Source organism: Bufo gargarizans, chromosome 5 (genome assembly GCF_014858855.1).
Source record: "Bufo gargarizans isolate SCDJY-AF-19 chromosome 5, ASM1485885v1, whole genome shotgun sequence".
Taxonomy (NCBI): domain Eukaryota; kingdom Metazoa; phylum Chordata; class Amphibia; order Anura; family Bufonidae; genus Bufo; species Bufo gargarizans.
In genome coordinates, this window is record NC_058084.1 from 379,765,245 (window position 1) to 379,792,658 (window position 27,414).

The 27,414-nt window shown below is 44.5% G+C and overlaps 1 protein-coding gene across 1 annotated transcript in view; it reads left to right on the forward strand.

The window, feature by feature from the left end:
- The first annotated feature begins 24,249 nt into the window (after positions 1-24,249).
- The window catches only part of LOC122939166 (nucleotide-binding oligomerization domain-containing protein 1-like), a 60,818-nt gene continuing 57,653 nt past the window's right edge, over positions 24,250-27,414 (forward strand). The window contains exon 1 of the mRNA XM_044295170.1: positions 24,250-24,423. Coding sequence (XP_044151105.1) covers positions 24,250-24,423 — 174 coding nt within the window. The remainder of the gene's footprint in view (positions 24,424-27,414) is intronic.

Below are 27,414 nucleotides of genomic sequence, written 5' to 3' on the forward strand. Positions count from 1 at the left end.
TTTAGGTGTTCCACAAGAGTTAATGGCAAATGGAGATAAACTTTCAGAATTTTATCTAGTAACAAAGCAAGGGTTAACAGACAAACACAACTCAATATTTATTGCCCTGATTTTGTAGTTTGCAGAAACACCCCATATGTGGCCGTAAACTACTGTACGGGCACACGGTAGGGCATAGAGGGAAAGGTGCGCCGTGGGGTTTTTGGAAGGCAGATTTTGCTGGACTGGTTTATTTACACCATGTCCCATTTGATGCCCCCCTAGAGTAGAAACTCCATAAAAGTGACCCCATCTAAGAAACCAGCCAAAAATGACCCCATTCTAGAAATTACAGCCCTCAAGATATTATTATTATTATACACTCTTATATAGCGCTACTAATTCCTCAGCGCTTTACAGACATTATCATCCAACTGTCCCCAATGGGGCTCACAATCTAAGGTCCCTATCAGTATGTCTTTGGAGTGTGGGAGGAAACCGGAGTACCCAGAGAAAACCCACGCAAACACGGGGAGAACATACAAACTCCATGCAGATGTTGCCCTTGGTCGGATTCGAACCTAGGACCCCAGCGCTGCAAGGCACCAGTGCTAACCACTGAGCCACCGTGCTGCCCATAAGATATTCAAAACTGATTTTACAAACTTTGTTAACCCTTTATGTGTTCCACAAGAGTTATTGGCAAATGGAGATGAAATTTAAGAATTTAAATTTTTGGGCAAATTTTCCATTTTAATCAATTTTTTCCAGTAACAAAGCAAGGGAATACCTTGAGGGTGTGGTTTCTTAGATGGGGTCACTTTTTGTCACGAGGGTGTCAAGAGCCACGTCTGACTCCGTTATACCCGGGGTCAGTAAGTCGCAGCGGGTGGCTGCGCGCTCTATGTCTAAAGATCATGCTGCTTCTTAATGATAGCTTTCTGTGTTTGCCTTGCAATCCTTTTTTGTCTCACTCAGGGATCCGTAGATTCTTCTCCTCAGCTGTTTCTTGTCTGTCACTCCCAACCTCCTTATATTCTCCTCTCCCACTTCTCTGGTTGCCAGATATAGAGCTTCCTGCCTGGACTTCTATACTGACCCACTGGAGCTATGTAGCTGTGATTCCTGGTTGTTGTTCCAGAGCGTTACCCTCCGGATCCCTGTTGGGCTTTTGTTGTCCGCTGTTGTCGCCCACCTGGGATTATATGTTTTGTCTGTATTGTCTGTCCTCTCCTTGGTGTTTTCCTTTAGTGTTAGTGGTGCGGACTAGTGTTCCCACCGCCCTATTCACTACCTAGGGCTCATCTTAGGGAAAGCCAGGGTTTTAGGCACGTGATCGGCGTACGGGTGAGAAACCCGTCTAGGGACGTCAGGGCAGTCAGGTGCCAGACTCAAGGTGAGTTAAGGGTCACCACCTTTCCCTCTCCCTTGGACAGGGCCTTCACTTTTCCCTCCCTTTGCATCACGTATATGATCGGCACGCCGGTCGTGATACTTTTATGGAGTTTCTACTCCATCAAAATCTGCCTTCCAGAAACCATACGGCGTTCCTTTCCTTCTCCGCCCTGCCGTTTAGTCATACAGCAGTTTACAATCACATATGGGGTGTTTATGTAAACTGCAGAATCTGGGTAATAAATATTAAGTTTTGTTTGGCTGTTAATAGAGTTGAGCGGACACCTGGATGTTCGGGTTCGAGAAGTTCGGCCGAACTTCCCGGAAATGTTCGGGTTCGGGATCCGAACTTTGTCCCGAACCCGAACCCCATTGAAGTCAATGGGGACCCGAACTTTTCGGCACTAAAAAGGCTGTAAAACAGCCCAGGAAAGGGCTAGAGGGCTGCAAAAGGCAGCAACATGTAGGTAAATCCCCTGCAAACAAATATGGATAGGGAAATGAATAAAAATAAAAATAAAATAAATAAAAATTAACCAATATCAATTGGAGAGAGGTCCCATAGCAAAGAATCTGGCTTCACGTCACCCACCACTGGAACAGTCCATTCTCAGATATTTAGGCCCCGGCACCCAGGCAGAGAAGAAAGGTCCCGTAACAGAGAATCTGGCTTCATGTCAGCAGAGAATCAGTCTGCATGACATAGCAGAGAATCAGGCTTCACGTCAGCCACCACTGCAACAGTCCATTGGCATATATTTAGGCCCAGCACCCAGGCAGAGGAGAGAGGTCCCGTAACAGAGAATCTGGCTTCATGTCAGCAGAGAATCAGTCTGCATGTCATAGCAGAGAATCAGGCTTCACGTCACCCAACATTGGAACAGTCCATTGGCATATATTTAGGCCTAGGCACCCAGGCAGAGGAGAGAGGTCCCGTAACAGAGAATCTGGCTTCATGTCAGCAGAGAATTAGTCTGCATGTCATAGCAGAGAATCAGGCTTCACGTCAGCCACCACTGCAACAGTCCATTTGCATATATTTAGGCCCAGCACCCAGGCAGAGGAGAGAGGTCCCGTAACAGAGAATCTGTCTTCATGTCAGCAGAGAATCAGTCTGCATGTCATAGCAGAGAATCAGGCTTCACGTCAGCCACCACTGCAACAGTCCATTGTCATATATTTAGGCCCAGCACCCAGGCAGAGGAGAGAGGTCCCGTAACAGAGAATCTGGCTTCATGTCAGCAGAGAATCAGTCTGCATGTCATAGCAGAGAATCAGTCTGCATGTCATAGCAGAGAATCAGGCTTCACGTCAGCCACCACTGCAACAGTCCATTGGCATATATTTAGGCCCAGGCGCCCAGGCACCCAGGCAGAGGAGAGAGGTCCCGTATCAGAGAATCTGTCTTCATGTCAGCAGAGAATTAGTCTGCATGTTATAGCAGAGAATCAGGCTTCACGTCAGCCAACATTGGAACAGTCCATTGGCATATATTTAGGCCCCGGCACCCAGACAGAGGAGAGGTTCATTCAACTTTGGGTAGCCTTGCAATATAATGGTAAAATGAAAATAAAAATAGGATTGAATGAGGAAGTGCCCTGGAGTACAATAATATATGGTTAAGGGGAGGTAGTAAATGTCTAATCTGCACAAGGGATGGACAGGTCCTCTGGGATCCATGCCTGGTTCATGTTTATGAACGTCAGCTTGTCCACATTGGCTGTAGACAGGCGGCTGCGTTTGTTTGTAATGACGCCCCCTGCCGTGCTGAATACACGTTCAGACAAAACGCTGGCCGCCGGGCAGGCTAGCACCTCCAAGGCATAAAAGGCTAGCTCTGGCCACGTGGACAATTTAGAGACCCAGAAGTTGAATGGGGCCGAACCATCAGTCAGTACGTGGAGGGGTGTGCACACGTACTGTTCCACCATGTTAGTGAAATGTTGCCTCCTGCTAACACGTTGCGTATCAGGTGGTGGTGCAGTTAGCTGTGGCGTGTTGACAAAACTTTTCCACATCTCTGCCATGCTAACCCTGCCCTCAGAGGAGCTGGCCGTGACACAGCTGCCTTGGCGGCCTCTTGCTCCTCCTCTGCCTTGGCCTTGGGCTTCCACTTGTTCCCCTGTGACATTTGGGAATGCTCTCAGTAGCGCGTCTACCAACGTGCGCTTGTACTCGCGCATCTTCCTATCACGCTCCAGTGCAGGAAGTAAGGTGGGCACATTGTCTTTGTACCGTGGATCCAGCAGGGTGGCAACCCAGTAGTCCGCACACGTTAAAATGTGGGCAACTCTGCTGTCGTTGCGCAGGCACTGCAGCATGTAGTCGCTCATGTGTGCCAGGCTGCCCAGGGGTAAGGACAAGCTGTCCTCTGTGGGAGGCGTATCGTCATCGTCCTGCCTTTCCCCCCAGCCACGCACCAGTGATGGGCCTGAGCTGCGTTGGGTGCCACCCCGCTGTGACCATGCTTCATCCTCATCCTCCTCCACCTCCTCCTCATCCTCGTCCTCCTCGTCCTCCAGTATTGGGCCCTGGCTGGCCACATTTGTACCTGGCCTCTGCTGTTGCAAAAAACCTCCCTCTGAGTCACTTCGAAGAGACTGGCCTGAAAGTGCTAAAAATGACCCCTCTTCCTCCTCCTCCTCCTCCTCCTGGGCCACCTCCTCTTCCATCATCGCCCTAAGTGTTTTCTCAAGGAGACATAGAAGTGGTATTGTAACGCTGATAACGGCGTCATCGCCACTGGCCATGTTGGTGGAGTACTCGAAACAGCGCAACAGAGCACACTGGTCTCGCATGGAGGCCCAGTCATTGGTGGTGAAGTGGTGCTGTTCCGCAGTGCAACTGACCCGTGCGTGCTGCAGCTGAAACTCCACTATGGCCTGCTGCTGCTCGCACAGTCTGTCCAGCATGTGCAAGGTGGAGTTCCACCTGGTGGGCACGTCGCATATGAGGCGGTGAGCGGGAAGGCCGAAGTTACGCTGTAGCGCAGACAGGCGAGCAGCGGCAGCATGTGAACGCCGGAAGCGCGAACAGACGGCCCGCACTTTATGCAGCAGCTCTGACATGTCGGGGTAGTTGTGACTGAACTTGTGCACCACCAAATTCAGCACATGCGCCAGGCAAGGGATGTGCGTCAAACCGGCTAGTCCCAGAGCTGCAACGAGATTTCGCCCATTATCGCACACCACCAGGCCGGGCTTGAGGCTCACCGGCAGCAACCACTCGTCGGTCTGTTGTTCTATACCACGCCACAACTCCTGTGCGGTGTGGGGCCTGTCCCCCAAACATATGAGTTTCAGAATGGCCTGCTGACGTTTACCCCGGGCTGTGTTGAAGTTGGTGGTGAAGGTGTGTGGCTGACTGGATGAGCAGGTGGAAGAAGAGGAGGAGGAAGCCGAGAAGGAGGAGGTGGCAACAGGAGGCAAAGAATGTTGCCCTGCGATCCTTGGCGGCGGAAGGATGTGCGCCAAACAGCTCTCCGCCTGGGGCCCAGCTGCCACTACATTTACCCAGTGTGCAGTTAGGGAGATATAGCGTCCCTGGCCGTGCTTACTGGTCCACGTATCTGTGGTTAGGTGGACCTTGCTACAGATGGCGTTGTGCAGTGCACACTTGATTTTATCGGATACTTGGTTGTGCAGGGAAGGCACGGCTCTCTTGGAGAAGTAGTGGCGGCTGGGAACAACATACTGTGGGACAGCAAGCGACATGAGCTGTTTGAAGCTGTCTGTGTCCACCAGCCTAAATGACAGCATTTCATAGGCCAGTAGTTTAGAAATGCTGGCATTCAGGGCCAGGGATCGAGGGTGGCTAGGTGGGAATTTACGCTTTCTCTCAAATGTTTGTGAGATAGAGAGCTGAACGCTGCCGTGTGACATGGTTGAGATGCTTGGTGACGGAGGTGGTGGTGTTGGTGGTACATCCCCTGTTTGCTGGGTGGCAGGTGCCAACGTTCCTCCAGAGGCGGAGGAAGAGGCCGAGGCGGCAGCAGCAGAAGAGGCCGAGGCGGCAGCAGCAGAAGAGGTAGCAGGGGGAGCCTGAGTGACTTCCTTGGTTTTAAGGTGTTTACTCCACTGCAGTTCATGCTTTGCATGCAGGTGCCTGGTGATGCAGGTTGTGCTAAGGTTCAGAACGTTAATGCCTCGCTTCAGGCTCTGATGGCACAGCGTGCAAACCACTCGGGTCTTGTCGTCAGCACATTGTTTGAAGAAGTGCCATGCCAGGGAACTCCTTGAAGCTGCCTTTGGGGTGCTCGGTCCCAGATGGCAGCGGTCAGTAGCAGGCGGAGTCTCTTGGCGGCGGGTGTTCTGCTTTTGCCCACTGCTCCCTCTTTTGCTACGCTGTTGGCTTGGTCTCACCACTGCCTCTTCCTCCGAACTGTGAAAGTCAGTGGCACGACCTTCATTCCATGTGGGGTCTAGGACCTCATCGTCCCCTGCATCGTCTTCCACCCAGTCTTCCTCCCTGACCTCCTGTTCAGTCTGCACACTGCAGAAAGACGCAGCAGTTGGCACCTGTGTTTCGTCATCATCAGAGACGTGCTGAGGTGGTATTCCCATGTCCTCATCATCAGGAAACATAAGTGGTTGTGCGTCAGTGCATTCTATGTCTTCCACCGCTGGGGAAGGGCTAGGTGGATGCCCTTGGGAAACCCTGCCAGCGGAGTCTTCAAACAGCATAAGAGACTGCTGCATAACTTGAGGCTCAGACAGTTTCCCTGGTATGCATGGGGGTGATGTGACAGACTGATGGGCTTGGTTTTCAGGCGCCATCTGTGCGATTTCTGCAGAAGACTGGGTGGGAGATAATGTGAACGTGCTGGATCCACTGTCGGCCACCCAATTGACTAATGCCTGTACCTGCTCAGGCCTTACCATCCTTAGAACGGCATTGGGCCCCACCATATATCGCTGTAAATTCTGGCGGCTACTGGGACCTGAGATAGTTGGTACACTAGGACGTGTGGATGTGGCAGAACGGCCACGTCCTCTCCCAGCACCAGAGGGTCCACTAACACCACCACGACCATGTCCACGTCCGCGTCCCTTACTAGATGTTTTCCTCATTGTTATCGTTCACCCCAACAACAAAAATATTATTTTGCCCAATGTATTGAATTCAAATTCAGGCCTTTTTTTACAGACACCTAACACTATCTGGCTATCTATTTAGGTACCGTATTACACTAATACAGGCACAGCAGTAACCACAGATTTAGCTGACTATAAATTTGAGGCCTTTTTAGGGATAGATTTAAAATAGCTCTGATACAGCAGAAACCACTAAATTAGGAAATTGCTAAATTGGGAATTGTATTTCAACCCAGAACAAAAACTGTGCTTTGACGGACACTAAAAAACTTGACCAGCCACAACAGTACAGCAGTAACAACAGATTTAGCTGGATATAAATTTGAGGCCTAGTATTTAGGCGCTCTGTGACAGGTATAGGTTTACTGACAGAATTCGACTTGGAAATGCACAGTAGCGTGTGTGTGTGAAGTTATTCAGAATGACCCTATGTGCACCTTGAATCTTATATACCTTTTTAGGGATAGATTTAAAATAGCTGTGATACAGCAGAAACCACTAAATTAGGAAATTGCTAAATTGGGAATTGTATTTCAACCCAGAACAAAAACTGTGCTTTGACGGACACTAAATAACTTGACCAGCCACAACAGTACAGCAGTAACGACAGATTTAGCTGGATATAAATTTGAGGCCTAGTATTTAGGCGCTGGGTGACAGGTATAGGTTTACTGACAGAATTAGACTTGGAAATGCACAGTAGCGTGTGTGTGAAGTTATTCAGAATGACCCTATGTGCACCTTGAATCTGATATACCCTTTTAGGGATAGATTTAAAATAGCTCTGATACAGCAGAAACCACTAAATTAGGAAATTGCTAAATTGGGAATTGTATTTCAACCCAGAACAAAAAATGTGCTTTGACGGACACTAAATAACTTGACCAGCCACACCAGTAACAACAGATTTAGCTGACTATAAATTTGAGGCCTATTATTTAGGCGCTGAGTGACAGGTATAGGTTTACTGACAGAATTAGACTTGGAAATGCACAGTAGCGTGTGTGTGAAGATATTCAGAATGACCCTATGTGCACCTTGAATCTGATATACCCTTTTAGGGATAGATTTAAAATAGCTCTGATACAGCAGAAACCACTAAATTAGGAAATTGCTAAATTGGGAATTGTATTTAAACCCAGAACAAAAACTGTGCTTTGACGGACACTAAATAACTTGACCAGCCACAACAGTACAGCAGTAACGACAGATTTAGCTGGATATAAATTTGAGGCCTAGTATTTAGGCGCTGGGTGACAGGTATAGGTTTACTGACAGAATTAGACTTGGAAATGCACAGTAGCGTGTGTGTGAAGTTATTCAGAATGACCCTATGTGCACCTTGAATCTTATATACCCTTTTAGGGATAGATTTAAAATAGCTCTGATACAGCAGAAACCACTAAATTAGGAAATTGCTAAATTGGGAATTGTATTTCAACCCAGAACAAAAACTGTGCTTTGACGGACACTAAATAACTTGACCAGCCACAACAGTACAGCAGTAACGACAGATTTAGCTGGATATAAATTTGAGGCCTAGTATTTAGGCGCTGGGTGACAGGTATAGGTTTACTGACAGAATTAGACTTGGAAATGCACAGTAGCGTGTGTGTGAAGTTATTCAGAATGACCCTATGTGCACCTTGAATCTTATATACCCTTTTAGGGATAGATTTAAAATAGCTCTGATACAGCAGAAACCACTAAATTAGGAAATTGCTAAATTGGGAATTGTATTTCAACCCAGAACAAAAACTGTGCTTTGACGGACACTAAATAACTTGACCAGCCACAACAGTACAGCAGTAACGACAGATTTAGCTGGATATAAATTTGAGGCCTAGTATTTAGGCGCTGGGTGACAGGTATACGTTTACTGACAGAATTAGACTGGGATATGGCCAAAAAATAACCACACTATTGATGGTTAAATGCACTTGGTGTGACAACTTGACCAACCACACTACTGAGGGTTAAATGCACTTGGTGACAGGCGCAGCTTGCCCCTGATCTAGTATATGGCCAAAAAATAAACAGACTATTGCTGGTTAAATGCACTTGGTGTGACAGCTTCACCCTGATGTAGGATTTAGCCAAAAAACAACCACACCATTGAGGGTTAAATGCACTTGGTGACAGCTTGCCCCTGATGTAGTATATGGCCAAAAAATAAACAGACTATTGCTGGTTAAATGCACTTGGTGTGACAGCTTCACCCTGATGTAGGATTTAGCCAAAAAACAACCACACCATTGAGGGTTAAATGCACTTGGTGACAGGCTCATCTTGCCCCTGATGTAGTATATGGCCAAAAAATAACCAGACTATTGCTGGTTAAATGCACTTGGTGTGACAGCTTCACCCTGATGTAGGATTTAGCCAAAAAACAACCACACCATTGAGGGTTAAATGCTTTTGGTGGCAGCTTGTGCTGGCACACCACAAGACACAAAATGGCCGCCGATCACCCCAGAAAAAAGTGACTGAAAAACGCTCTGGGCAGCCTAAAAACAGTGAGCAATTCAATAGCAGCAGTTTAATCATCCACAGCTGCAGATCGATCTCTGAATGAAGTCCTTTGGAGGAGTTAATCACTGCCTAATCTCGCCCTAACGTTGCGGCTGCAACCTCTCCCTATGCTGATCAGAGCAGAGTGACGTGTGGCGCTACATGACTCCAGCTTAAATAGAGGCTGGGTCACATGGTGCTCTGGCCAATCACAGCCATGCCAATAGTAGGCATGGCTGTGACGGCCTCTTGGGGCAAGTAGTATGACGCTTGTTGATTGGCTGCTTTGCAGCCTTTCAAAAAGCGCCAAGAAAGTGACGAACACCGAACCCGAACCCGGACTTTTACGAAAATGTACGGGTTCGGGTCCGTGTCACGGACACCCCAAAATTCGGTACGAACCCGAACTATACAGTTCGGGTTCGCTCATCCCTAGCTGTTAACCCTTGCTTTGTTACTGGAAAAAAACGGATTAAAATGGAAAATTTGCCCAAAAATAGCTGTTTGGGCGCAGTTTTTATTTTATTTTTTTGACCGTGTTCATCTGAGGGGTTAGGTCATGGGGTATTTTTATAGAGCAGATTCCTACGGACGTGGCGATACCTAATATGTCAATATTTATTACATTTATTTAGGTTTTACACTATATTATTGAAACATTTTAGTATCTCCAGAGTCATTTTAGTTTTTAGTTTTTAGCCGATTATCTTAGGTAGGGGCAATTTTTTAGCGAGATGAGAGGACTGTTTTATTGGCACTATTTTGGGGGGCATATGACTTTTTGATCGCCTGATATTACACTATTTGTGATGTAAGGTGACAAAAAAATACCTTTTTTTGCACCGTTTTTATTTAATTTTTTTGACTGTGTTCATCTGAAGGGTTAGGTCATGGGGTATTTTCATAGAACAGATTCTTAAGGACGCGGTGATTCCTAATATGTCTACTTTTCTTATTTATTTTAGTTTCACAAAATAATATTTTTGAAAAAAACTGTTTTTTGGTTTTAGTGTCTCAAGTCTGAGAACCATAGTTTTTATTCCGATTGTCAGTGACTAAATGGAATTAAAATTGGGGAAGGGGATTATAAATGTAGTACTCCATGGAAGTGTGGTACTCCCTGAAGCAACCAATAATGCAGAGGCCCGGATGATCGGGGCACGTGTCACACTGAGTGGTGGTGTCCTTTCTTACCCCCCTCCTGTGACTCTGCACCTTTTTTGGGTCCGTCCCTCCTTTCCAGTATGGGGGACCATACCTGGAAAGTATTGGCCAGGGACGATCCGGGCGCCTCCAGTTCCCGAGGTACTCTGGCCTGCTCTTTCCCGGTCAGAAAAGATCAGGGCCTTGAGGACTGCTTCATAGAACTGGAGGAATTTCCCTGTGTTGCCAGCGCTTCGGAACAGCACAAAAGAGTTGTACAAGGCAACCTGTACCAAGTAGATCGCAACTTTTTTGTACCATGCCCGGGTTTTGCGCATGGCATTATATGGCTTGAAGACTTGATCAGAGAGATCAACTTCTCCCATATACTGATTGTAGTCGACGATACAATCGGGGCTTGAGGACCATTGCCGCGGTACCTCGCACAGGGACAGGGGTGATGCTGTTACCGTAAAGTGTGGACAGTACAAGGACATCCCTCTTGTCCTTATATCTGACCAGCAACAGGTCTCACCGCTAAGAGTCGCTCACGATAGGTACCTGGAGGGGGTGGGTAGGGAGGCCGTGTAGATTTTTCCCCACGGTCCCACAAGCGGACATGGATCTGGCGTTGAGGGACTGGAACAAGGGGATACTAGTATAAAAGTTATCCACGTACAGGTGGTAACCCTTATCTAGCAGTGGGTGCATAAGGTCCCACACAAGTTTCCCGCTAACACCCAGAGTGGGGGGACATTCTGGGGGCTCAATATGGGAATCTTGCCCCTTGTACACACAAAACTTGTAAGTGTACCCTGAGGTACTCTCACAAAGTTTGTACAGCTTCATGCCATACCTCGCCCGCTTAGAGGGAACATACTGGCGGAAAATGAGTCTCCCCTTGAAAGCAATGAGAGACTCATCAACCGCGACCTCCCTTCCAGGTACATAGGCCTCCAAAAATTTGGCTCCAAAGTGATCGATGACCGGCCTGATTTTGTACAGGCGGTCATAGGCAGGATCACCTTGGGGGGACATGCTGCATTATCTGCAAATCGGGTACGTGTCATGGCTGTACTGTAAAGTGGGGTCTGGTAGAGGACGTCTCCACTCCAGTAATGCCTGACACAGTTTTTTTTTACTAGGCCCATGTGCAGCATGAGGCCCCAAAACGTCCTCATCTCGGCTGCACTCACCGGAGTCCAGCCACCGGCCCTAGCCAAAAAGGAGCCCGGGTGTTGAGCAATGAACTATTGGGCAAACATGTTCGTTTGCTCTACCATCAGATTCACAAAGTGGTCACTGAAAAAAAGACTAAAATAGTCATATTCAGTGAAGCCCACTGTGGGAATCTGGATTCCTGCTTGGCCAACAAAATCAGGACTCACAGGCTCAAAATCCTCTGGGGTACACCATGCAAGTTCACCGGTAGGGGGCTCCAGTGGACCTAACTGGTGGGCCAGAAAACTAGTACGAGCCTCAGAGCTTCTCCTACTAGTGTGGGCCACAGGGTCCCTGGCATGACTGTCCCCTTTCTCCGCCTGGCGACGTCTCCACCGCCTTGGGGGCTCATCATCGCTAGCTGATGAGGAGGACGCAGATGACAAAAGGAAAGTGGGGTCATCCTCGTCCTCACTCGGGCTCTCGGAATATGAGGCAAGTTGGGCGTATGCCTCCTCGGCCGAGAACATCCGGTGGGCCATAGGGGAGTGTGTGTGTGTGTGCGTGTGTGTAAATCTTTATTTAGTGTGCGCGTGTGTGTGGGGGCACGGGTGTTCGCGCACTTATCCCTAAAAAATTCACGCAACAATAAAACATCAGCATTTGTTCACGGGACTAGGACTCAGGGACCCTACGCTGTGTGTTGTATGTGACCCTGCTTTATCACTATGGTACATACCTAGAGTATTGTTTCTTGTTAGACCCAGTAATACGGTTTTGGTTCCTCTCCCATGTTAAAACCTAGCTTAGTGTGTCGCGGGCCCTTATCGTGTGGCACAATTGTTTAGGTCCTGCAATTGTTTTGTCTGTTTATGTTTGTAAGGTGTTTCATTCTCCCGGTTATGGGAGTTCTTATTTAGTATAATAAAAGTTAAGTTTTATAATGTTACTGCACCCCTTTCCTTGATTTTTGTAAATAAAACATCACAGCCTAGTGTTTTATTGTCGCGTTAATTTTTGCTTACACATGTGAGTATAATAAAAAGATTTTATGTCAGAGTAAATGACGGTCTTCACTATTGGAGCGAATTTAAAACCTTATAGGTATTACGTGAGAAGAGAGGAAGGAGGAGGAATGCAAGATTTATAGACTGGTTTGATGTGCCTGCAATCCACCTGCGCTTGTGAGTATATCAGAACTGAGGGTGAAAGTTATTCACAGTGCTTCACTATTGGTGCGGTTTTGATGTCTCACAGGAGCTGTTGTGGAAGTGCAGTGACCAGGATGTAGGTATACTGACGCCACTTTAATACAATGGCTGGGTCAGGTGGATAATAGTCTGTATTTTGTTCATGACGCCAATTGCAGCGTGTGCAGGGTATTGTCACAGGGCCCTTCACAGGAGTTATAACGCACGTCCCAGTTTAGGAATGCCAGAGTGGTGTAATGTCTCTGTATGGTAGTGGTAAATGTGTCAACAGTGTCTCCTACCTGGGTACGCCTGGACTCCTGGCTCCTGGCTCACTTGCAATAAATTGATAGTAGTGATAGAAGGAGTAATAGAGGAATTTTGCAGCAGAAATGATGTCCAGACCTTTAGATGAAGTTCAAAGTGTTCTTTACTGAAGATAACTTGTATCCAAACAGTATGCAGCTTTGGTCCTTGGTCCCAGCAGGTTTTGGCTAGCATTGGCAGGAATAGAGGCTTCTGCTTTGAACTGTACCTTCTGCTGTATGGGGACAGACTAGCTGAGGAGGAATGGCTTCTCCTAGGTCTCTGGACTTGACTCACAGATATATACTCAGGGGATGCTTTCTTCCTGGAATCCTGGAGGTTGTTTGAAACTTTCAGATTTTTGTCATCCAGCTGAGCTGCAGGGCTCAGACTGGGAATTTGATCAAATCTCAGCACGAGACTTGGTCCTTTCTGTCTTCCCTATGCAAGGGGAACTAGAACTGGTTCTAACTGTTTTTTTCCTCCCTTGATGCAGGATATGGGAACCTCCACTTTTCTTCAGCAGGGGGGCAGAACAGGATCATTCCACTCTGAACAGCCATGACATTAAAGGATAACTGTCGTATTATATATTTTTTTGAGTATTGAATTGTGGTTATTAATATCACCTTGGTGGCCCTATTGTAACTTTTCACTGTGTATTCAGTTACCCCTTAATTCCACATTTTTGTTCCCTGTACTGCCTATTTTTACTTGTCCCCTTTAGGACACAGCCTTATTTCACTTTGAAGAGGACCTTTCACCTAAAAAAAAAAATTAAACTAAGACCATAGCTTAACTTACATGCCCCCATGAAGTCTTGATTGTTTTTTCTTTTTTCAAACTGTGCCCCCGTTTGTCCGCTATGCCCTCCGGAATAATTCCCGCCGTCTATGCTAATGAGCCAGCCTCAAATGGGCTGGCTTTAAAAGTTCTCCTCGGCGTGCCTTCTATCTTCTCCCTGGCACGGAGCGCATCCAATCAGCGCGCTCCGCTCTTAGCCAGGGAGAAGACGCTCCAGTTCTCGCGAGACTTCAGAGAACTGGAGCGATTTTGTCTATCCGGCTAAGAGCGGAGCGCGCTGATTGGATGCGCTCCGTGCCAGGGAGAAGATGGAAGGCACGACCGGGAGAACTTTTAAAGCCAGCCCATTTGAGGCTGGCTCATTAGCATAGACAGCGGGAATTATTCCGGAGGGCATAGCGGACAAACGGGGGCACAGTTTGAAAAAAGAAAAAACGATCAAGACTTCATGGGGGCATGTAAGTTAAGCTATGGTCTTAGTTTAATTTTTTTTTTTAGGTGAAAGGTCCTCTTTAAGGACCAGGCCATTTTTTGAAAATCTGACCAGTGTCACTTTAAAGGGAACCTGTCACCTGGATTTTGGGTATAGAGCTGAGGACATGGGTTGCTAGATGGCCACTAGCACATACGCAATACCCAGTCCCCATAGCTCTCTGTGCTTTTATTGTGTAAAAAAAAACTATTTGATACATATGCAAATTAAGCTGAGATGAGTCAGAGCTTGAAAATATGACTCTTCTCTGGTCACACAAGTAAGATATGTTAATTTGCATATGTATCAAATCGGTTTTTTTTTTTACACAATAAAAGCACACAGAGCTATGGGGACTGGGTATTGCGGATGTGCTAGTGGCCATCTAGCAACCCATGTCCTCAGCGCTATACCCAAAATCCTGGTGACAGGTTCCCTTTAAGTGGTGATAACTTTAAAACTCTTTGACTTATCCAGGCCATTCTGAGATTTTTTCGTCACATATTGTACTTCATGACACTGGTAAAATGAAGTAAAAAAAAATATTTTTATTTATAAAAAATACCAAATTTACCAAACATTTGTAAAAAATTTCAAATTTCCAAGTTTCAATTTCTCTACTTCTATAATACATAGTAATACCTACAAAAATTGTTATTACTTTACATTGCCCATATGTCTACTTCATGTTTGGATCATTTTGGGAATGATATTTATTTTTTGAGGATGTTACAAGGCTTAGAAGTTTAGAAGCAAAACTTGATTTTTTTTTCTCGAAATTTTCAAAAACCCACTTTTCAAGGACCAGTTCAGGTCTGAAGTCACTTTGTGAAGCTTACATAATATAAACCACCCAAAAATGACCCTATTCTAGAAACGACACCCCTCAAGGTATTCAAAACTGATTTTATTCAAAACTATTTTACAAACTTTGCTAACCCCTTTAGGTGTTCCACAAGAATTAATGGAAAATAGAGACACAATTTCAAAATTTCTCTTTTTTGGCATATTTTCCATTTTAATAATTTTTTTCCAGTTACAAAGCAAGGGTTAACAGCCAAACAAAACTCAATATTTATGGCTCTGATTCTGTAGTTTACAGAAACACCCCATATGTGTTCGTAAACCGCTGTACGGGCACACGGCAGGGAGCAGAAGGAAAGGAATGCCATACGGTTTTTGGAAGGCAGATTTTGCTGGACTGGTTTTTTGACACCATGTCCCATTTGAAGCCACCCTGATGCACCCCTAGAGTAGAGACTCTAAAAAAGTGACCCCATTCTAGAAACTACACCCCTCAAGGTATTCAAAACTGATTTTACAAACTTTGTTAACCCTTTAAGTGTTCCACAAGAATTAATGGAATATTGAGATACAATTTCAAAATTTCACTTTTTGGCAGATTTTCCATTTTAATAATTTTTTTCCAGTTACAAAGCAAGGGTTAACAGCCAAACAAAACTCAATATTTATGGCTCTGATTCTGTAGTTTACAGAAACACCCTATATGTGGTTGTAAACTGCTGTACGGGCACACGGCAGGGCACAGAAGGAAAGGAATGCCATACGATTTTTGGAAGGCAGATTTTGCTGGACTGGTTTTTTGACACCATGTCCCATTTGAAGTCCCCCTGATGCACCCCTAGAGTAGAAACTCCAAAAAAGTTACCCCATTCTAGAAACTACACCCCTCACGGTATTCAAAACTGATTTTACAAACTTTGTTAACCCTTTAGGTGTTCCACAAGAATTAATGGAAAATAGAGATACAATTTCAAAATTCCTTAGGCATCTCGCTGCCTTCCATGCCATTGCATCCCCCCTACAGCCCCACGGGGATCCGATGGCACCTCCGTCCGCAACATAAAAAGCCAATCGCCGACACAGGGGGTCACAGGACCCCCTCGCGCATTGAGCCAAGGTGCCTGCTCAATGATTTGAGCAGGCACCTTGTTCCGATCACCGCCCGCCGGAAATACACATGACGTACCGGGACGTGATGTGTCCTTAAGTACCGGGACAACATGCCGTACTGGTTAAAGAGGTTAAAATAGGGTTGCTAGGCATGGTCCATCTATTTGTTGATAGACGAAACACGCAGCGTGCAGGCTCACAATACTGACAGCCAGGGACTGTAAGTAAATGATTAAAGCCAGGTCCTCCCCAGCAGCTGATAACAGTGCCTGGGCTCTGTGCACTTCTACCTGTCCCTGCGCTTGGCAGACGCTCCCTCACTCAGCAGAGCTGGAGAATGCAGAGTTGGAGCAGCGCAGACCAGGGAAGGGAGATCTGCCATCTGCTCAGTGTATAAATGAAAGCAACATGTGGTAAGAGGATCCCTTTGTGCTGCAGGAGATTAACCCTTTGGGGGGAGGGCTCTGGTTACTGACACTTTTGGGGGGCTATTGTTACTGGCTAGTGAGGGCAGGCGGGATTAGCCTTAGGGTGAGGGCATCTTAACGGAATAGTGAAATTGCAGTTTTATGCAGACTGGTTGCTAAGGGCTGAATCTTATTAAATATGGGGTAAGTCAGTCTAATAGTAACTGATTCTGGAATATCATGTTATTAGTAACTACATATATGAAAATTTAAATTAGGGTCTAAATGTGACAGTTATCCTTTAAAACTATCTCTACCAATGATGCTGCCACCTGCTGGTCAACCTGGAACATTACAAGGAAACAATTAAATTTAACATAATGTAAAATCACATCAGATGACAATACAGGTCCTTCTCAAATAATTAGCATATTGTGATAAAATTCATTATTTTCTGTAATGTACTGATAAACATTAGACTTTCATATACATTAGATTCATTACACACCAACTGAAGTAGTTCAAGCCTTTTATTGTTTTAATATTGATGATTTTGGCATACAGCTCATGAAAACCCAAATTTCCTATCTCAAAAAATTAGCATATTTCATCCGACCAATAAAAGAATAGTGTTTTTAATACAAAAAAAGTCAACCTTCAAATAATTATGTTCAGTTCTGCACTCAATACTTGGTCGGGAATCCTTTTGCAGAAATTACTGCTTCAATGCGGCGTGGCATGGAGGCAATCAGCCTGTGGCACTGCTGAGGTGTTATGGAGGCCCAGGATGCTTCGATAGTGGCCTTAAGCTCATCCAGAGTGTTGGGTCTTGCGTCTCTCAACTTTCTCTTCCCAATATCCCACAGATTCTCTATGGGGTTCAGGTCAGGAGAGTTGGCAGACCAATTGAGCACAGTAATACCATGGTCATTAAACCATTTACCAGTGGTTTTGGCACTGTGAGCAGGTGCCAGGTCGTGCTGAAAAATGAAATCTTCATCTCCATAAAGCTTTTCAGCAGATGGAAGCATGAAGTGCTCCAAAATCTCCTGATAGCTAGTTGCATTGACCCTGCCCTTGATAAAACACAGTGGACCAACACCAGCAGCTGACATGGCACCCCAGACCATCATTGACTGTGGGTACTTGACACTGGACTTCAGGCATTTTGGCATTTCCCTCTCCCCAGTCTTCCTCCAGACTCTGGCACCTTGATTTCCGAATGACATGCAAAATTTGCTTTCATCCGAAAAAAGTACTTTGGACCACTGAGCAACAGTCCATTGCTGCTTCTCTGTAGCCCAGGTCAGGCGCTTCTGCCGCTGTTTCTGGGGAATGCGGCACCTGTAGCCCATTTCCTGCACACGCCTGTACACGGTGGCTCTGGATGTTTCTACTCCAGACTCAGTCCACTGCTTCCGCAGGTCCCCCAAGGTCTAGAATCGGTCCTTCTCCACAATCTTCCTCAGGGTCCGGTCACCTCTTCTCGTTGTGCAGCGTTTTCTGCCACACTTTTTTCTTCCCACAGACTTCCCACTGAGGTGCCTTGATACAGCACTCTGGGAACAGCCTATTCGTTCAGAAATATCTTTCTGTGTCTTACCCTCTTGCTTGAGGGTGTCAATGATGGCCTTCTGGACAGCAGTCAGGTCGGCAGTCTTACCCATGATTGCGGTTTTGAGTAATGAACCAGGCTGGGAGTTTTTAAAAGCCTCAGGAATCTTCTGCAGGTGTTTAGAGTTAATTAGTTGATTCAGATGATTAGGTTAATAGCTCGTTTAGAGAACCTTTTCATGATATGCTAATTTTTTTAGATAGGAATTTTGGGTTTTCATGAGCTGTATGCCAAAATCATCAATATTAAAACAATAAAAGGCTTGAACTACTTCAGTTGTGTGTAATGAATCTAAAATATATGAAAGTCTAATGTTTATCAGTACATTACAGAAAATAATGAACTTTATCACAATATGCTAATTTTTTGAGAAGGACCTGTATAACGGCTCCTAAAGGGCAGTAGCGGAGTAGATAAGTGCAGTAACACAACTCTGAGGTGTTACAGAAGGAGGAAATCTGGTGAATCCGGTGTTTTACCTGTATACGTATAATTGGATAGTTCAACTCAAAGAGGTTACCGCATCTAAATTATAGGATTTTGCGCGGTCCCGTAGAAACACATAGTCATTGTGAATTGAGCCCACTTCACGTTTGGGACCTGCTGCGGCAATCAATTGAGGCAACGTATTGGAGACTTTATTTTATTTATATTGAGTTCTATAGCCAGCCTGTTAGTACAGCAGAGCCAGAGAGCAACAGATGTAGCAGAGAGGAGTTTGCCTGCCACAGTTTTAATGCTAAAGCGTGCTGGGACCAAGATAAAGTCTGTAAACCGTTTGGAGAAATGCTTATGCCAAGTAAAGCTGTTATCAAACTTCATCACAAGGTCTAGATTCAATTTATTCTTCATCCCCAAGTCAACTACCCCCCTTTTTCTGCTTCTGAAGACAACGCCTGGGGTCCAGCGTATCCAGGTAGGAGCACCGTCACACAACACAAAACATTAGGGGCCATTGTAGGCCACCCTATACCACCCAGCCACTCCTACACCTGAGTTAGGGTTGTTTCGGGTATCTTATTTTTGATACCCAATCGATACTTTTGTCCCGTTATCTATACGATATTGGGATTTGCCTTTTATCGATACTAGGCTGTGCTACTGCACGGCACAGTATCAGAGAATATGGATCACACGGCCATGTTCCCTCAGCAGCATAGGGGAGAAGGAGTCACTCTCTCCCTCCCCCTGTGCACTGCCGCTGCCACCAATGGGAACGAAGAGGAGGGGAGGGCACACTGCGCCACCAATGATAACTGTTTAATACATTACAAATACAGGTGGCAGAAACACATTGCGGGCACCCGACCTCTGACAGGGCGCTGCAATCCGCGGCAATTAACCCCTCAGGTGCCGCACCTCAGGAGTTAACGGCCGCTGATCGCAGCTCCCTGTCAGAGGTCGGGTGCCGGCAATGTGTTTCTGCCGCCGGCTGTATTCGTATTAAACGTTAATTATCATTGGTGGCACAGTGTGCCCCCCCCCCCCCCCCCGTTTTAAAAACATTGGTGGTGCAGTGCTCCCTCCCCCTTTTCCCTCCCCAGTATAAAAATCATTAGTGGTGCAGTGCGCCCCATCCCCTCCACCCCTCAGTATTAAAATCATCGTTGGCAGTGGCCACAGAGTCCCCTCCCCTCCTCCTCATTGGTGGCAGTGGCAGCTTTTGATAGGAGCCCAGTAGTGCAATCCTGGGGCACTGATTGGTTACCATGGCAGCAAGGACGCTACTGAAGCCCTGACTGCCATAGTCAGCTCCCTGCTGCTATGTGCACCATGCACAGGGCAGCAGAGAGATTGTAAGATCCTATTCACCCTAATAGAGCTCTATTAAGGTGAATAGACAAGGGATTAAAAGATCCCAGGTTCTAGCCCCTAAGGGGGAAATAGTTATTAAATAAAAAGTAAAAAAAAAAAAACACACCAAAATATTAAGTATAAATCACCCCCTTTCCCAATTTTATATATAAAATATATAAACAATAAATAAATAAACATATTACATATCGCATTGGAAAAGTCCAAAATAAAAATCTCCTATGCGGTGAACGCCGTATAAGAAAAAATAAAAAAAATAGGATAGGACTTTTCGATTATGGGCCGTATGTTCCATAAAATGCGGAATGCATGCTGCTTTTTTTGGCGTTTTAATTTTTTTTGCATGGTATCGAATGGTATCGAGTATCGCAATACTTTTTTATGGTATCGAAACCGAATTAAAATTTTGGTATCGAAACAACCCTAACCTGGGTACCACCAAAACCATTTCTAAAAGGGACTCTGTCCTGTTGTTGCTTCACTACAACTGGCGTCACAAATATTTCTTAAAGGGACCATTTGCCGCTGTCAGACGTCGCACCTGGAGCACAAGGGAGGGTACTGCACAGCTTGCTGTCGGGCTGCTAGCCTGTCCCCTTTCCCGCCCACTTCTTTTAGACCTGGTGTGAGAACCTTTGCGCTGCAATCTGCGCCAGAAATACGTGTCCCTTTCATAGTTTAGCACATCCACTCTTGGGGAGTTCCACTTTGACTCATTCTAGTTGTGCAGCAGTTTGCAATCGTACCTTGACTTCATGAGTGCTCAATCCATTTATGCTTGTGCTGAAGACACTTGATTAATCTATACCTCCAAACTCTACTCGTGATCCCTCTATAGGTTCCCATCATCATAATGCCCTTGTCTCTCTGAACTCCTATACTCCTCCATCTTATTGTTCTCCCCTTACCCCTCTGAACTCCTTACCCCCTCTGATCTCCTATACTCCTCCATCTTACCCCTCTGAACTCCTTACCCCCTCTGATCTCCTATACTCCTCCATCTTACCCCTCTGAACTCCTTACCCCCTCTGATCTCCTATACTCCTCCATCTTACCCCTCTGAACTCCTTACCCCCTCTGATCTCCTATACTCCTCCATCTTACCCCTCTGAACTCCTTACCCCCTCTGATCTCCTATACTCCTCCATCTTACCCCTCTGAACTCCTTACCCCCTCTGATCTCCTATACTCCTCCATCTTACCCCTCTGAACTTTTATACTCATATCTTATTGTTCTCCCAGAAGATAAACTGCCACCAGTCTGGCAGCTGCTTTCTTCTCTCTCCACATACCGTACATGTTTGGCTGAGCCAATACCTAACCACACAGACCAATACATCAGGTTAGGTACACTAGTCTGTGCTGAATAGAATTTTTGTAACAACATTTCTAACTGTTTTGTTTGTTTTATGTGCAGTTGTCTTGGCTAAAATATATGCTGCCAGTGATGCTGGAAAATATCCTTATTGTACACTTATTAATTGTAGACTTTTGCAACAGGTTTTATGGCATTCACAGTCCCTGTGTCAGGCTGTCTGATGTTTTATGTAGAATGATTGTTCCTCTCCTACATTTTCTGGGTGTTACTCCTACCCAACAAGGAATTTTTTCCCATTTTCCAATACAAGACATGGTAAATTAAATGGTGCCATTAAATATGCATCTTGTTCTGCAAAAAATAAGCCCTCATATGGCCTCATATGTGAATGAAAAAATAAAAAGGTTATTGCTATTGGAGTGAGGGGTAAAAAAAATGCAAAATGAAAATAGGTTCAGTCCTTAAGGGGTTTAGGCCTGGGCCAATTATTATTTTTGCACTTTCATTTCCTCCTTTCTATATTCCAAGAGCTATAGCTTTTTACATTTTCTGTTCACATATGAGGGCTTATTTTCTGTGGGACAAGTTGTATTTTTCAATGGCACCATTTACCTTAGCATGTATCGGAAAGTCTTTGCAGGGTGAAATTGGAAAAAAAAAACAACAATCATTTTTGTGTTTTCTTTTTACAGCGTTCACTATGTGCAAAAACTGAGACGACAACCTTATTCTGTGGGTCAGTACAATTATGAGGATACCAAATTTATGTAGTTTTTATTATGTTTTACTACAAAAAAAAAAAAATCTTGAAAAAATATATCTGACACCCATAGCTTTTTATATTTCTGTCTACATAGCAGTGGGGGGGGGGGGGGGGGGGGAATTTTTTGCGGGGCAAGCTATAGTTTTAATTGGGGTACATACAAATTTTTTATCACTTTCTATTGAATTTTTTGGGGGTCAGAGTGCAAAAAATAGAAAATAGCCATTTAGATTGTTTATTTCCATTACGCCGTTCACAGTGAATGATAAATATTTATATACTTTAATAGTTCAGACATTTTTGGACCAATTATGTTTATTTTTTTATTGTTCATGTAAAATTGGGAAATTAGGTGATTTAAATGTTTTTTTTTTATATTGCTTTTAGAGTTTTAAAAACATTTTACTGTAATTTAAAGTCCCCTTAGGGGACCTGAATATGTAATTCTCGAATCGCTTGTATCTGCAATCGTATTCTATTGCATGGGTAAACAGGCAATTTACTATGGCAGGCCTGGGATCATTTACAAGGCCCCCGGCTACCATATCAACTTTTCCGGGTTTCAGTCATAGGAAAGAGGGAGCCTCCTCTCTCTGTCTAAACACTGACATGCCGCAGTCAAAATTGACCATGGCATCTGAGGGGTTAAAAGGGTTGTCTGACTTCAGCAAGTGGCATTTTTCACATGGACAAAGTTAATACAAGGCAATTACAAATGTATGGTGATTGTCCATATTGTCTCCTTTGCTGGCTTGATTCATTTTTCCATTACATTATACACTCATCATATTCAGAGGTTACGACCACCCTGCAATGCAGAGATGGTGGCCGCGCTGCACATTTTTAGCCGGCCTATGCGCACTCCTGTGGTCCCGGCAACCATACAGACATGTAACATATAGCTTCTCCATACAGATACGAATAAGGGAGAGATACAAGTCACAGAGGTATAGTTCACACCCACAACTATCATCGGGCGGTAGACACAAAACAGAGGCAGATATGCCACACCAATACATGGCCCTAGATCCAGCAATATACGTCAACCAGCCCACGCAGAAACAATGGTGCACAGTAAACAGATGTAACAAAAAGCTCCTGTAGGTATCATGTGTAGGTCCATATAGTCGATATAGTGTAGCTTAAACAGATGTAGAAAATGATAAATGAGACGGCCTGCCGGCCTGTCCCCTTCCCCGTCATGCCCACTTTATTACACCTGGCCTGAGTGAGGAGAAGGTCTAACAGTTTTGCCGCAATCTGCACCTGAAATATGCCTAATATAGGCGTATTTCAGGTTCATAAATGACCCATTATGTCTTTTGCTGCTATATGAACTACTACTCCCATTATCTATTCAGTAAAGAGAAACTTTTCTATTTATTGCAACCAAACGGGCCTGGTCATTGATTCCACCATCATTTGCCAGCCCTTCATCCATCCTTGTTCTTCTACCTCCACTCTGCCAAGCATTCATCAAGGGCATCACCAGGCAGAAGACCCCAAAAGTTCAGGGTTGCCACAAGGGAGGAATAGGGGCACTCTCTAATCACTGCATTGCCCCAGAGAGCATTGGAGTGAGGACAGCCACCGGGAACCAACATGATTCCTATCAGCATCACAACTACCACCCCCCTCCTCCTAGCTCTCCCCCTATGGGTGACTGCCCATACAGGTAACAACCTAAAATTGTCTGTACATCATATGCGATCCAGCATCATGCCCAGCCAGCTCCAGTGGATATTTCCGAAGGCCTTTTGAGCATTAATCTTTACCAGTGCTGGCTAGACATAGCGCCAGGGGTTGCAGTCAGATTTTATTTTTTTACACTGTTTTAAATCAAATTGGAAATTCTTTTTTTAAGGGATATCACAACAGAAGATAATTATGGCCAGTGTGCAGACTATGGAGAATGACGCAACCGAAAAAGTATCTTCAGCTTTTTGCAGATCTCACATACAAGTGTTAGGGAACTACAGATTCAGTGCAACAACAAAGAACACAGGACCTTTGTTCTCCAGTTTGGTGGTCCCAGTGGTCTTCCCACACCAATCAGACACTAATGTATTTCGTTGGGTTACCCCTAGAATGTATATGTACACAGTCATTATAACCTTCTTGTCAGTGTATTTTGTATTGCTAATTTTCTTTATTTCCTAATGGTTGGTGACCCACCAGCACAATCCCCATAGAATGGACATAAACATTTTTCCGTAATATCCCATTATTTTACATGCTGTCTTTTTCTTATTGGTACATTTTCTGATTTATACTTTTTTATTATAGTTAATGGCTGAAAGTTTCTCAAGAAGTCTTCAGTGAAGTTCCAACAGATATATATGAATATATAACAATTCAGAACAATGGCACTGCAGCAGCCCAACCAATCTTATGATGAGATAATTAGAAGAAGTCAAGAAACATTGGTCCAGCTGATAACAAACACCCAGTGCTTACTTGAGAATTTAGTCAACCATGAATTTTTTTCCCATGAAGACTCAGAAAATGTAATGCAGTTTCCTACAACGCAAGAAAAGGCAAGTACTCCCATTCATGTAAAAATATAGTTAGCACCATGAATTTTTAATCACTTTTTGTATATTCCCGAAATGAAGAATTTTGAAATTGCTTTAGATTTCTGTCACTGGATATCTAGTATAACACTTACTATATAGTCCATTGAATTCAGTCAAAATAAATGTAAAAATAACAGAAAAAACTACTGAGGAGGAGTGGCCTTACCAATCGCAGCCTCTGCTGTTCAGCTGCTGCTTCAATCCCCGCTCCTCTCCACTTTCTCTTCTCAGGATCAACTCACTGTAAACGGCCAGTCAACCAGTGGCTGCAGTAGTGACCTGCATCAGCCAGTGAGTGTCTGTGCTGGCAGTCCAAGCCATTCCCAGCATGTCGATCCCCAGAAGAGTAAGTGGGGAGAAGCAGGGCCCATTCCACCGTCTGTTATTTTAATGCTCTCTGACACAATTTTTTTTATTTATTTCAAATTACAGCCCCAGAATACCCCTTTTAAGGAAAAATATATTTTGTACTTTTACTGATTTTGCAAAAAAAAAAAATATTTGACGGAATAAAATGTAAAAACAGGAGACCTTGTACAATACTCACCTTATTGATTCTTGCTTTTTTCTGTCTGTGGAGTTTCACATTCATCCAGGTCATGATATATCAGTAGTAATAAGTCAGAGCAACTGTTGCATTTCTTTTTCCCTGAAGACGTTTCGCTAGTCATCTGACTGGCTGTCTCCATTGGAATTCTAACTGAGAAAGACAGAAAAGCCATCTTCAAGGAAAATAAGAATACAAGAAGTCCGATTGCTCTGACTTATTACTACCGACTTGACCTTTCCTGTTTGACCAGACTATGAAAACCCCTTCACTTCATATTCTGAGATAATGCTGCGTTGTCCATGGTGACATTACAATTGCAGGCAGTGATTGTCCTCTCTGTTCTTGTAGCGTGTCATAACTACCGGTATGTACTTGAAAAAAGAAGGAAGGTTATAGACAAAAAAATCCTTTGACATTGGAAGCAGTATTTCAGCATGGAGTGCATTGTCTGTCTGTTTCTGATGGATAAAAACCATAATAGATTAGAAATTTGAGGTAGTGTATTGTACACTGCTTTTCTTTAAAGGCGTTTTGTCACTTCAGCAAGTGGCATTTATCATACAGAGAAAGTTATAACAAACCAATTACTAATGTATTGTGATTGTCCATATTGCTTCCTTTGCTGGCTGGATTCATTTTTTCACCACATTATACACTGCTCGTTTCCATGATTATGAATAGAGATGGCCTTGTGGTTTGCCCGGCGGTCGTTTTGCAGCGAACTTTGCTCGAAGGCGAACATATAGCGATGTCCCCCGGCACCATATTATTTTACATTGTGCAGAACTTTGAACCATTAAATTATCAAGGCTGACCCGTTCACACATGTTGAGACATCGTACTATAAATTATTTTCGACGTGACCAATAATTGTCTCTTGGCTACATGTGCTATTTTTTTGACTTGTGTAAAACGTAACATTTATTTCCTTTAATAAAATATTTCTACCTATTACTAAAGTTTAAAATGATCAGCTGTGTCTGTGAGTTCGTTTTTTCGTCGTTATAACTTGTGCTTACACTGTTTGTACCACAGTGTAAACCAGCTAGGAGGCTATCATGTGTTTCCTGCTTCGCAGGCTCCCTTACTAAATGCGATCACTGTCGTTATAAAATATGCTTGCACTGCTAATGTCACCGTGCACTCTGGCTAGGAGACTGTGAAATGTTTCCTGCTTCGCAGGCCTCCCTATTACATGCAAGCACTGTGGTAGTCACTTCTCACAATCACACGCTGTCTAAAAAACACTCTTCACAATCTGCCCCCCGACATGTTTCGTCAAACACTTGGCGTCCTCAGGGGTTTCGGGCAGCCTGCTCATGAGGGGGGTGGACCCAGGCTTATAAAACCTCCCTCTGATGGCGTCATCATATCATTAGTTACTGAGCATCAATTTTGTTACTATGTTCACCTTTATAGCCTATCAGGGATGACTTTATTGGGTGTTATAGCGTCTAGTCACTCCCATTCTATTGCTGGTCCAATCGTTACTGTTGTTCTATTGCGCATGCGCTAGAATTTAGACACAATTTGCCTTGTCCGTCTTCCACTTCGCATGTCATTGGACTTATATATTAGACTTGCTATAATTGTCCATTGCGCCTGCGTTCAATCTTAGTGAATTTCCAAGTGGATTTCTATTGCGCATGCGCTAGAACTTAAGCACATTTTCATTTGTCCATTTTGTACTGCGCATGTCGATGGACTTGTATATTAAATTTCTATATCTGTCCATTGCGCCTGCGTTTGGTCTTAGTGAATTTCTAGGTGGATTTCCATTGCGCGTGCGCCAAAACTTAGAGATAATTTCCTTTGTCTATCTTATACTGCGCATATCATTGGACTTGTATATTTTACTTGCCATGTCTATCCATTGCGCCTGCGTTTGGTCTTAATGGATTTCCAAGTAGATTACCCCTGCACATGCGCTAGAACTTAGACTCAGTTTTCCTTGTCCGCTTCCACTGCGCATGTCATTGTATATTTTACTTGCTTTAATTATCTTTTGCGTCTGCGTTAAGTCTTAGTGTATTTTCACATAGATTTCTATTGTGCATGTGCTCGAAATTATACGAGATTTTCTTTCTCTATCTTATACTGCGCATGTCATTGGACTTGTATATCTTAGGCTACTTTCACACTAGCGTTCGATCGGATCCGTTCTGAACGGATCCGCTCATATTAATGCAGACGGTGGCTCCGTTCAGAACGGATCCGTTTGCATTACCATTAACAAAAAAAAAACAAAAAAAAAAAATTTTTTTTTTTTTTTGTTCACGATAGTGCAAACGGATCCGTTTTGACTTTACATTGAAAGTCAATGGGGGACGGATCCGTTTGAAAATTGAGCCATACTGTGTCAACTTCAAACGGATCCGTCCCCATTGACTTACATTGTAAGT